The sequence below is a fragment of the Ylistrum balloti genome, unplaced genomic scaffold, assembly GCF_031769215.1.
Source record: "Ylistrum balloti isolate Yb309-2 unplaced genomic scaffold, AGI_CSIRO_Ybal_v1 Utg370052, whole genome shotgun sequence".
Taxonomy (NCBI): Eukaryota; Metazoa; Mollusca; class Bivalvia; order Pectinida; family Pectinidae; genus Ylistrum; species Ylistrum balloti.
Window position 1 is genome coordinate 138,483 of NW_026782104.1, and position 13,152 is coordinate 151,634.

Genomic DNA, 13,152 nt, shown 5'->3' on the forward strand with positions numbered 1-13,152 from the left:
CCTGGTCCACTGATTTGCCGGGCCAGGCAGCCAGCTGTCTCAACTCCAGCTGTGCTGGTTGAGAGGCCAGCTGCCCATCATGTGTGGCATAGTCGGAAGCTGAAGCCTCCGACAATTCACCAACACTGAGCTGCAGACCGACAAACCCGGGAGCACGGGTAGAGAAGGAGTCCTTCTCTAAAACCGGAGCCCGGGCCGTGGCCAGAACCGAAGACATGATATTGCCTTCTGGCAGAGACCGATCTGAGCGAACGGAAGCCCGAGGAGCCACCAGGGAACCCAGAAGGATGGTGGATTCAGGCGCCGACGATGCTGAGGCGGTGGGCAAACCTCCGCCCTGAGAATCCGGGAGATGTTGGCCCGGAGGACCCGCATCCCAGAAAGCACATGCTGAGCCTCGGCTTCAGCAGTCTCAGGGCCATCTTCCCCTTGTGAACCCATTTGGCCCAGGAGAAAGATGAATGACATCGTCTTCCTCTGCCGAGCCCGCACCCTCGATGTCCATCTCCTCCTCAATAGAGACCGAAGTCCCCTTGGGAGGAACAGGGGCCGCCAGAGGAGCCATCTCCGCAGAGGGGAACTCCTCTTTATGGCATTTGGACGCAGCGCGACCAACAGCTGTAGCTGTAGGCTTGGGTCGGAGACCCGAAGCCGACCCCTGGGAACAGGAGACCGACGTGTCCGCGCTGGAGGCGGAAGTCCTTAAGGTCTGGCAAACCTTTATAGGACCGGCCAACAAGGCCCCCGAAGTAGCAGAACATTGGGGGGATTCCGCACTGCTATAACATCTCCTAGAGGAGAGACCAACCCCTATGGGTTCCACGAGTGAAGACCCATGGGGTAAAAACCCAAACCCCTGAGGGAATGGGAACGGTCCAGCGGGCCGGGAGTGACCCCAGAACTGGCCAAGATGGCCTGCCTGAGTCTGGGGCTGGACATCCTGTCCAAAGGACCAGGATGAACCGCCACTCCCACCAGGTGGAAACCCAGACATGTACGGGCTAAGCCCGTAACTGCTGAGTAACTTTTGGTACCCAAAACCATCCGCAGGTTGGCCTGGGCGACCCAGGAATAAGTGCCCGCAGGCACCCCTACTCCCTGAGCCCGGGGGAAAGGGAGACCGGAAACCGGACTCCTTGCCTGAAGCCCCAAACCCTTGGAGGAAAATCCCCTGGGAAACCCTGCACTGGGAAATCTGGATTGGGACGGAAGTCCCAGAGCCAGAAGCCTGTGAGGGTGGGAAAACAGACCCCGCGCTGACACCAGGATTAGTGAACTCAAGTGTCACTAATCCCCGTAGCCACAGACAATCCTGACAAAAAGTCTGTGGCCCCTGAACCTATACCCGAAGGCACAGTTCCGGAGTCAAAGCGGCCCCCACCAACGACGCCACCTGGCGTGCCGAGGTCCCTGAAGGAATCAGAGACCTCGACCGGAAGTCCCTTTCCGACGGTAACACCGCCGCCTATCGAGAGCTACCGGCCAATTCGACCCTTGACTGCGCCGAGTCAGGGTCGGGCTGCCCCCCCCCTACTCCAGGACGCACCTGGACAGGGGGAGCCACCCCCTGCTGAAGGGCGGAGCTCGGTGGAACGAGAGCACCCCCAGCAGGAACGCTCTGGTTCAGAACTTCAGGAGGGAGGTCTTAAAAAGCTTACTTCCCTTACCGGAAGAAGAGGACGAATCCCTCTTCCGGCGGAAAGTTAGCTGGAAAGGCATGGGAGCCTAAGCAGCAGACTCCATGTGCAAACAAAGTTCACATAGTGAGGTCTGGCTGTAATGTCGGCAAATGGGACAGGTATCATGGGGTTCCCATTATCTATAGAAATAGGAACATCCATGCGCTGACCCCCGACGTAAACCCGGCACCTTTATCCAGCATCGAAACAATAAAAAATTGTAACAATGAAAACAAGGATAAAAAGTTTTCTAACAATAAAAAAAAAACTACGAACGAGATCATAAAACCTACCGTACGCAGCAAGATTGTACTGCAAAAAAAGAAAACGGTCGTACAAAACGGCCGACAAAGCAGCAAGAAAACAATTTCAACTTCACGAAAATCCGAGTGACGAGACAAGTAGTCACGCACTCGAACACGCGGAGGAAAAACACGGCCGGAAACGAAGTTCTCGAACAATAAAAAAACTACGAACGAGAGCACAAAGCCTACCGTACGCAGCAAGATTGCACTGCATAAATAAAACGGCCGTACAACACGGCCGACAAAGCAGCAAGAAAACAAATTCCAACTTCACGCAAATCCGAGCAACGAGACAAGTAGTCACGCACTCGAATACGTGGAGGAAAAAACGGCCGGAAATACGGTCAAAATAAACAAATGACAATACTTAATTTCACAATATAAGTTGGGAGATGGGTTTATAGACTACTAATAGAGTAACAATATACTCAAACGACAATGGCAGTACGAAGAGAAGGAGTAAGAAAAGCACTTAGCTCAGACACCTCCGCACTCGTCGGCAGCCATAAAGGTAAGAGGAAGGGAGATCACTCTGCGTTCCTGCCGTGATGGCTCATGGATCGTAGGGAGGGCGGGATTGTTTTTCTTTTGAATCTTTTGTTGTTGGGATACAAAGATGGGTGTAGGTACTGTATTTGCATACTAAAGTTATGGTAAGTATTACATCATGAAAATTGGTTTTACATTAAAAAACCTCAATTTGGCTTTGCCACAATCCTTTAAACACTACGATAGAAAATAACGTGACAAAATTTCTAAATGTTCGACAGTATTACAACATTTTGTATGAGCCGGGTTTGTCTAGCAACAAAGGCCTTATTTCTAATAAAAAAACGGACTCTATACATGGTCTGACATACCCATATTTTGAATTCAAGGCCGTACACATATTGATCAATTTCCGAGGTTTCTTTTTTAAATCAAAGTTGCCGCACATCAGAAATTTTAATGAAACTCGCTTTATTATTTACTTATTCATTTACTTACTTCACAAATCTGAGTTTATCTCCTTTTTACTTATCCGCGCGGACTTTTTGATAATCTATTCTGTTTCACTATCATGTAATATATTTACCTATGGGCTGTAATGTGAGGTTTCTATAGCCACAAACGCATATGTCTTGGTTGGACCTTTACTTGGACATGGACCACAGGCTTCTGCTGTCATTTTTATCAGATTTTTCACTTTCATGTTTGATCCAAATGTGTCCTTTATTTGAAAATTGTTATTTCATTATCTTTCTATCATCCGTCTTCTATGATATGAATCCTCTATCAGAATTTTTATCTTTATTTGTTCTTTGAATGTTGGATCTATTCCCTTCTTTTTGGTTTTTTCTGATCAGTCCCAAAATCAAGCGGGCACAATTAGGGACCATTGGAAATCTACATATGAAATTTGAAAGAAATCCATTCAGTACCTCTTAAGAAATGGCGATAACATCGAGATGCGGAAGCCCTATAGGAATCACCATGTTCGTCGGTCCGTCTGTCCATCCGGACGGCGGGACGTACGGACGTCAGCACTTTTGTTTTCCGATGATAGTCTCAGTTATGATTAGAGTAATGGTTAGAATGCCATCAAACCTTGCATGTGGCTAAAATGCCAGTTACCTCACTTTTTGTATGCATACACATTATGATGATCCCCATCAGCCGTGTCATATCAAAGACGTTTAGCTCCCTCCTTAACACATTAATACTTCAAGGAGCAAGGAACTGAACGGCCTGGAGTCAGTATAACAGTGTGGGTAGTGGGTCGGGTACATGAGTCTGCCATGTTTTTTTTTTTTTTGTTGAATAGTAAGCGATTGCATGACTGCATAAACTTTTGACTATATGGAATTTTTGCATCTCACACAAAGAGTATCAACGTTACATCAAAACAAAACAGCAAAGCTAAAAATAATTCAAGTGAACATGTTTTTATTCCAGATTTATCTCAAATTAACACATTGGCCTTCACAATGTAACAAAATATACATGTATATAGTTGTAACGAGCAAGTAACGTCATAATGACTTGTATAAACATTCCAATCCCTTTCAAAGATCACTGAGTGTATAGAACAAGCGACTTTTGACAAAGACAGTTACAAACAACTATTCCTTTTGCACATATGCAAACACTATTTCAAATAGATTAAAGACAACTTCAACTAAAGTTATGGTAATTATTACTGAAATGAAAAGGTCATTTCAATACTATGATAGTATTGAACAATATGTGGGGGTGAGCTTGTTGCAGAATGCAGGGATAGTTTATGTAGGGCAAAGAATTTTTAAATCTCTGAAAAAGACATGGATGGGCTTATTATATGGCATGGGCTTATTGCAGGATAAAACAGAACTGGATTATGCAAATTCATGTTGATGTGGTTATTCCTGATAACGCGAAACTGAGCGACCGAGTTGAAAATGTCGTTCACGTACTTTTCTCCCCCATGAGAATTTCAAAAAGTTGGCAAGTATGGATAGACTATCCCATACACTGTGTGCCTCAATGCGTGAAGGCGACTTCGTTATCACAATGTCACATCTGCATGTAGAATTTTGTGAGGTAATAAGAACCTGTATTTTTACTAACCCAAACGTATTGAAAGGATAACTTGTTTTTTCTAGGTACAAAGAATTACAGCCTATTTTGACGAAGATGGAAAAATCTTATATATCAGATTACCAGTCAGGTCGTGGGAAAGCAACATAGATGGCACACAAATGTGTACAAGGGAAATACTTGAAATAGCACTTCACTGTTTTATAGTTATAGAAAATCTGCAATGGAATAAGTTAAAAACTAAATAATGGACCATAGCATGTTTTAGACATCTCTGAGTAATCAATTAGTAACTGTAACATCACTTTGTATTGTTTAGCTTTGTTAGAGCTCCCTCGCTAAAATTAATGATTTCACAGTATGGTCAGGACAGTCATTTCATCTTATGATTTACCATGTAATAACTTAAATTTTATTCTGACAAATACTGTGATTCACAAAAGAAATAACGCTAGCATTAAACCCTACATTTATTTTCCACTCACACATGAAATTTTATTTTGTCGTGAATCTATATAAAATGATAGCATTACTGACTATGTCATTGTTTTCTCCAGTCCCCCACAACCACCAAGGAGAAGAATGGGTGCATGCTGACCCAATATGTACACACTTAAGATCAATACGTGTACGTAATTTCAAAATATGAGTATGTCAGACCACGTCCGTGTTTGTTTAGACCTAAGGCCAAGTCACACGATCATTCGAACCCTTACACAGGCATTTTGGACTTGGGTAAAACTTAAAAGTTTCCCTTCAAAACTAGGAGTGGCGAATACATTTTGTATATTTAAACCTAAAAGCAAAATCATCTACCGAACTAAACTCATGCGTAGTAGATCCATTTGCCTAACTGAAGCTATTTGATCGCAGTCATTTCAACACTTGAATTGCTAGCGTCTCACTTTATAAATTTAAGCGTTAAATTGACTACGACATGTGACAGGACGAAAAATAAACAAGATGGTTTACGTGTCACAAGGTAAGACAAACGTTAAAAAGTCCGTGATTTTCACGGACATTTAGAGAAAGAATTCCTCACAGTTTGAGCATATTTAGTATCTTAATAATTATATATACTGAAAAAATTCAGTTTACCACTGATGCAAAATAAAACTGGACAAAAATTAGGTCCCTGATTGTCTGATGTAATGTTCAGGCGTTGACTGGCATTCATTTGTTCAGAAGTAAATATATGATAACTACAGGCGTTTTAATCGGGGTCTTATGCATTCTAAAGCTGACCCCTATTCCCACCCGCCTTCCTTCCCCTAGACCCCAGAGTACACCACACATCATAATCAATAGCAATAAGTAAATATCTCGACAAACCCTTGTGATTACATCGATATCGAACCATTAATGAAAATTCAGCGTATTTATTTTCCGCTTCTTAATGTCTGATTTGATGCAGTGACTACCTTTAACTTGCACTATCTACAACAGTGATTCATAATCAACATACAAGCCCCGGGACAAATTATTTATACTTTTCTAAATTGCCCAATCAAAATTCGGATATTTAGCATAATCATTCATTATATATATGTAACATTATTTATTTCAATGCCTCCGCTCGGAATCAAACCCTGGACCTCTGGCTTACTAGTCTGACGCTCAACCAATCGAGCTTAAGAGAAGTTCTCTCTACCCAAGTGGTATATTGCGGCTAGCATTTTACCAGGGTTACATACTCCCCCTCCAGGAAATAACTCGTCTTCAAGTTTACAGGAGTTACAGCGATGCTGGTGGGGCATGGCTAGGTTCTATTCCCGGGTCCCTACATGGGCGCCGATGTAACAGAGGTCATCATTTATTTCAATGCCTCCACTAGGAATCGAACCCGGGACCTCTGGCTTACTAGTCTGACACTCAACCAATCGAGCTAAAGAGAAGTTCTCTCTAGCTGAATGGTATATTGCAACTAGTATTTTACCAGGGTTACATATACATGGACAAACTTTTTATTATCATTATTACATTCTTAACGGCCCATCAACACATATAAGGTCATTAGGGCCATGAACCAGTGATTGTACAAACTGAATACATGTACATGGAGTAATACATTTTAACTTCTCGCTAGAGTAGGAAAACTAAATCACTCCAAATGAGCCAGCAAAATATATTTCCATGACAAACTACAATTATACTCACATTTTGAAGGACTTTGTCTTATTGCTCACTTGGGACAAGAATTTTTGAGTAACATGTACATTGTCACCATATTGAAACTTATCTCTGAATGAGATGCTTGAATATACCATTTATCACACACGTTATATCTTATTGCATGAGTTTTCATTTTTAAAGGTAATGTGATGGAATCACAGTCACCATGGAGACTGTCCTATATTCCAGAAATGTTTTGGGGGATAGTCAACTTTATTGTTCTGTTGTAAGTACTAATTTTTAAAATCATAATTGCATAATAAGAAAAGCAATTACCTGTGTATGAAATAATGATCAATATATAATAAACTTCCATCGAGAGATTTTCTTAAAAGTTCATAATAACACATGCAGGTCCAATGACAATTTGATATGTAGCTCATTCTCTTTTCAACAAACCCATTTATGCTACATTAAAGTAGTTGTTATACAGAAATATAAAATTAAATAAACCATATCCAGGTTTCTGTTGGTAGATTTGATCTCACTACTGCCAACTGTTTATGGAAAATCATAGTGACCAACCCTTGTTATCAATGTTTTTCTCTTGTTAAACATACCACAAATTTGTGAACTTATTGCACATTAATTATTTCTTGATAATTGTTTGAAAGTTTCATATCTTCTTACTACACCAGATCCATATGAGTAATGACAACTGTTTTACTGTCTGTAACTGATTATAAATTAACAATATCATCATAAATATTACATTGCATTTTTGTTATTCCTTCCAGCTTCCAGACATTAGTGTCAGTAAGTATCCATTAAACATCCTTTGTTGCTAGACAAACCCAGCTCATACAGGATGTTGTAATAATATTGTACAGTTAGAAATTTTGTCACACTATTTTCTATCGTAATGTTGAAAGGATTGTCGTAAAGCCAAAATGTCACATTGATTCAATACTCTCTCATACACTGTGTGCCTCAATGTGTGAAGGTGATCTTGTAGTCATGAAAATATCACACATAAATGTTATTACTGGGTTTAATAAGATACTCTATTTTTACTAACCCAAAAATATTAAAATGATAACTTGTTTTTTCTATGTACAATATATACTGCATTTTATTTACAGCCTAATTTGACAAAGAAGGGAAATTCTTATACATCAGATTACCGCTCAGGACAGGGGTAAGTAATATAGATGGCACACAAATGTGTACAAGGGAAATACTTGAAATAGCACTTCACTGTTTTATAGTTATAGAAAATCTGCTATGGAATAAGTTAAAAACTAAATAATGGACCATAGCATGTTTTAGACATCTCTGAGTAATCAATTAGTAACTGTAACATCACTTTGTATTGTTTAGCTTTGTTAGAGCTCCCCTAGCTATTACACATATAATCACTCAGCATTAGTCCTGGAATTATTCTTACATTTATATATGAAAAAGTCAATAGAATGTAACAGAAAAGGAGTAGTGTGCCATGGCATAGGAGTCTATTGCTCAAACAATCAAACTAATTTAAAAGTAAAGTCACTTCCGTGTTAAATTGGAAGATGGCCATATTCTTAGGTACAATTAAAAACTGCCACACTAGAATTTTTTCAAACACTTATAATCTGTATTGTGCATTATTCGAGCAGGAGCAGTAATGTTTTATAGACATGGTCTTTTGAGAAAAAGTACTACTTGCACCTGCATACTTGAATGATCAACCTAAATGAAAGTTTAACCACTGCCATTTATGGACAGGTTATATAAATCTATTTTTATTGCACTTATTACCAATAGCAGTATTAGACTTTAACACTAACAGTAGGTTTGAAGGTCATGTAAGCAGCTGATCTGCTTGGAATTCAGATCCGTGTCTCAATAATCTGTATACTGTAAAATTTCATAGAAAGTACCATAAGAGTACATTAAGAGTACCCTCGAAATCATCAAATAAATCCCCCAGAAAATTAATGATTTCACAGTATGGTCAGGACAGTCATTTCATCTTATGATTTACCATGTAATAACTTAAATTTTATTCTGACAAATACTGTGATTCACAAAAGAAATAACGCTAGCATTAAACCCTACATTTATTTTCCACTCACACATGAAATTTTATTTTGTCGTGAATCTTTATAAAATGATAACATTACTGAATATGACATTGTTTTCTCCAGTCCCCCACAACCACCAAGGAGAAGAATGGGTGGATTTAGAGGTGGAGGAGGTAAGTGTATCCTTGAGATTTTCAAAAAGTGCAACATTGAAGCAAAAAATTCAGCTGATAACAAAACATTGCTGGCTGTGCATGCTGTCTCAATATGTACACACTTAAGAACAATAAAAGTCTGCACACGACTCATATATAAGATTTTTAGCCCACCGTCATCAGATAATGGGCTTTTTAAATCGCCCTATGTGTGTGGGCTGTCTGTTGTTTGTTCATTTGTGAACAATTTTTGTTATCATTATTTGTTGAGAAGCACATAATTGATCTCTCTCAAATTTCATCTGTAGCATCTCCTTGGTCCCAAGTAGTAACTGTTTGATTTTGGGACTGATCAGAAAACCAAAATGGCCTACAGACAGCCGTCTTGAATTTTTTTCAATGAAGTTTGTTATGGCTATTCCTTGAGAAGCTCTGGATGCATCTCTCAAATTTCATATGTAGGTTCTCCTTGCTCCCTTGTTGTGCCCATTTGATTTTGAGACTGATCAGAAAAAATAAAATGACTTCCAGGCCATCTTGGATTTCAACTTTGAAAGTTTGTAATCCCTAACTCTTGAGAACTAACTGCATAGATCTTTCTCAGATTTCATTGTAGGTTCCTATTGGTCACTAGTAGTACTGTGCGCATTTGATTTTGAGACTGATCGAGAAAACAACAGGAGGTCTCGTTATTTCTTGAGAACTACAGCATAGATATTTCTCAAATGTCATGTGTCCGGTCTCCTTCGACCCTTTACATAGGTTCCTCTTGGTCCCTAGCTGTGCCCATTTGATTTTGGGACTGATCAGAAAAAACAAGATGACTTCCAGGCAATCATCTTGGATTTGGCATTTAAAGATTATTATCACTTTGTCTGCAAAGGAATGTTCAAATCTCTTATTCATAAGCATAAAAACATAGAAGAGAAGAGAAAAGAAGGGATAAGATCCAACCTTCGAAGAACAAATAAAGATTAAACAATGGTGGGCACCAAGATCCCTCTGGGATCTCTTGTTAAAAATGTGCAATGCTGTGATATCATCTATTTTGTTCTGATCATAACCGATTTAGGTATTGAAAGCTGGTTAGGTTGTATACTTGTGGATAATAAATAGCAACCATTTGTTCATTATAATCTACCACTTGTACTCTTTGAGTAACAAACCTGTAGTTAATTGTTATTACGAGATTTATGCTAATGAATGTACATTAGCAAGTGTTCATTAGCAAGTAAAATATCAGTACATGTATGTAAATAGTGTATGTCACAATTATCATGATCATGTTTGTCTGTGAATTGTTACAGGAGGTCCGAGTGCTCCGCCAATGGGTGGAGGAGGATGAGGAAGGTAAACACTCTGCTCTGTTGAATCCCAAGTTGGAATCCAGACCGAGTGTATACCACCATATAAGGTTACATGGAGCAGACACAGATAATCAAAGATGGCAAGGATGAAATTTTCCTGATCCTTAGGGGCAGATATCTTCATGAGACCACATCTCAGAGAACCTATACAGATGTATTTACAAACCATTAATACACTTCTAGAGTCTTTCTGCAGGACAGCACACATAGATTCTCATAACATCCACAGGAGGAAATTTTCACAGGCTCTTAAGAGGATCCACACACAAAATATCGATTCCCTGATGAGGACATTTTACAGACTATCAGAATGACCTTCCAACAGATAGAGGAAGCCTTCAGGAAGATATCTCTCAGATAGAGAAGGACCAGTATCTCTTCTGATACAACCTCAAGAGAACATCTCTAATGATTAAACATGTGGATTGTCCTTACATACTCTCTAAATTAAGTATTAACAATTAAAGCATAATGACAAAGGCAGGACTTCTGAAAGACCTGGACAATACTGTGTGGATTAATTGTTTTTTCTTTTACAAGTATCTATACATTGTAACTAACAGAAGAAATTGAAACTTTAATACAGAATAGGAATGCTTTATCTTAAAGAATTGGATATTGATCAAGTAATATATATGTTGATCTGCTCTGCTCCATGTGATTGTATATACAAGAGTGCTTAGACTACAAAGTTGTTTGAGAGACAGCAGTATGACGAAAATCTTGTAAACTTCTCAAGAAGTAAAGAGTTTCAGATTTTTTGTAGCTTATGCACTGGTAAATTATTAATGTATTGTTTCCAAACAATGCTTTCTATTGTTTTATTTTTATTACACCAGATTGCCATAAAATTTCAAATATTGTTTGAATGATTTATCTTGAGAGCTGGAATTAGATATGATATCAATATATCAGTATAAAAATTTTAAGGTATATATCTTTCAAAAATGAAATGTGTGTCAAGATGAACTTCACAGTAATCTAAGCTTGCTCTTCTGGGTATGATGGAAATGTTTTGGATTCAAGAAATTTTGATTTAAAGAATTTCTATATTTCCATGTAAATGCTTTAATATTTTCTACCTTTTAATGAATGGAATTTAATGAAACTATTTTAATAGTGGAATTTCAATGAAAACATAAAAACTATGGAAAGAATCATCTTGTATAAAAGTGATGTTGAGAAAGTTTTTGCATTAAATTCACTCAAAAAAAAAAAAAAAAAATGAAAAAAAATCATATTTCTGTTTTCATTGAGATGTGTGTAGCCAGAGAATGAAAGTAGATGGATGTGTATTGCAATTTTAATTACATATGAATGTTACATAAATCACAAAACCTTTTAAGAATTTACAGTACAGATGTGAGTGTTTCATTAAGAGATGTTTTAAAAATGACTTATGTACAAGAAAACATTTTACCAGTCATCGGTAAAAATCATATTTATCATATACGTTGTATGAATGTTTATTTCAAATCATTTAAAACTTCTTGTCTTTGTGTTTCTGTGTGTTGTTACTCTATCAGTTAAATGTGATAAATGAGGTTACAGTTTCATATACTACCAGGCACATTGTGTAATTAAATTTCCTGATATATAAAATAATTATTGACCTTTCTAGAATTGTGAATTAATTTGGAAGTGTAGGAAAAAGGTAATTACAAGTACAGTTGTATTTTGTATTTAATCAGTTTAACTATCGAAGTCTTTAATATTTCAGCATTGACAGCTAGTCTGGTGTTCTTTGAAATATACTCAAAAGTAATGTAATATATTCCCTACATGTTTATGTCTTGTATGTTACAATGGATAAAAAGAATCCCCGTAGACTTGCGCAATAGATATCTTATTTGTTTGATCTGAAAGTGTCCCTGTTTCCATTTATCAATAAAATATGTTGAACATTTTGATGTTGTTTATTGAACATTTTGTAAGCTGCCATTGTATGCAGTGAAATGTGAACAGCATCAATGATGATTGGTACAAGATTGAATTTTTGCTATATGTTTCACTCAGCAACTTTTGGAGAGGTTCAGATTTTTTTTCTATTATAATTTTGGAATACACATTGATATTTGTTTCTCTTACTTACATAAGAGCAATACAGCAACTAATGCCCGAGTAAGATGCATTAAACAGATGATTTGACTTCACTTTTTATCCATTACTGCAATGTTGCCATATACGTCTGTAGTTGTAGACACAAAAATGTTGAACAACATTGAGTTTGGTTCTGATACATCAACCTGTAACCTATGGAAAAGATAACAATATATGTATGTTTCTATGAAGTAATAAAAAACTTATCCAGAAAATGCAATTATTCAGAGATATAACGTTATCACTATTGCCCATCACAAGGGTTAAGGCGTCTGACTGTTTATTGCTAGCCCTCCACGCCTGGAAAGTGGGGTCGAGATCTAAATGAAGCAATCACCATGTACTGGGCACAGGTTGGTGGTTGTTGTCCGTTTACATTGTCTTTTCCACATTCTCCAAACCTGGCACATCCTTCACATTTAACTCAGGCAGTTGATTAGACATAAAAATGCAATAAACCAAACCTTTCCGATCAGTCTGTCACCCATTCCTTCAGTCAGTTGTTGTGCTCCAGTTTTTGCACAAAATTGGCATTATGTTTAGCCTATTCAACTCCAGATTTCAGTTTATACAGTTGCTTTCTTGTAGAAAGTGCTTGCATGGGATAACTTTTTAGGTTTGGGTGTTAAAAAAAGATCAAGGTTAGATTTCTTGCACTATGTTTTAAGTTAGGTATGGCCATTTGCAGTTGGACTGGTCCACTGCTCCCCAAAACATTCCATCAGACCATCAGTCCTTTATTATTTCTCTGTTCATGATGGCAGACTAAAAACTTTACACAGTAATTTCCTCTCCTTCTTCGTCTACAAAAT

General features: G+C 38.2%; 1 protein-coding gene across 1 annotated transcript; it reads left to right on the plus strand.

Moving 5' to 3' along the window:
- The first annotated feature begins 5,471 nt into the window (after positions 1 to 5,471).
- Positions 5,472 to 12,147, plus strand: LOC132549238 (selenoprotein K-like). Its single transcript, XM_060213153.1, has 6 exons — positions 5,472 to 5,522; positions 6,854 to 6,938; positions 7,450 to 7,468; positions 7,795 to 7,850; positions 8,842 to 8,891; positions 10,181 to 12,147. The coding sequence occupies exons 1-6, from the start codon at positions 5,504 to 5,506 to the stop codon at positions 10,216 to 10,218; spliced, it is 267 nt and encodes an 88-aa protein (XP_060069136.1). The 5' UTR covers positions 5,472 to 5,503; the 3' UTR covers positions 10,219 to 12,147.
- Positions 12,148 to 13,152: the final 1,005 nt, after the last annotated feature.

Coding starts and splice junctions, on each gene's coding strand:
- LOC132549238 (XM_060213153.1), top strand. Junction 7,851..8,841: donor GATTACCGCTCAGGACAGGG/GTAAGTAATATA, acceptor TGTTTTCTCCAG/TCCCCCACAACCACCAAGGA. Junction 8,892..10,180: donor TGGATTTAGAGGTGGAGGAG/GTAAGTGTATCC, acceptor GAATTGTTACAG/GAGGTCCGAGTGCTCCGCCA.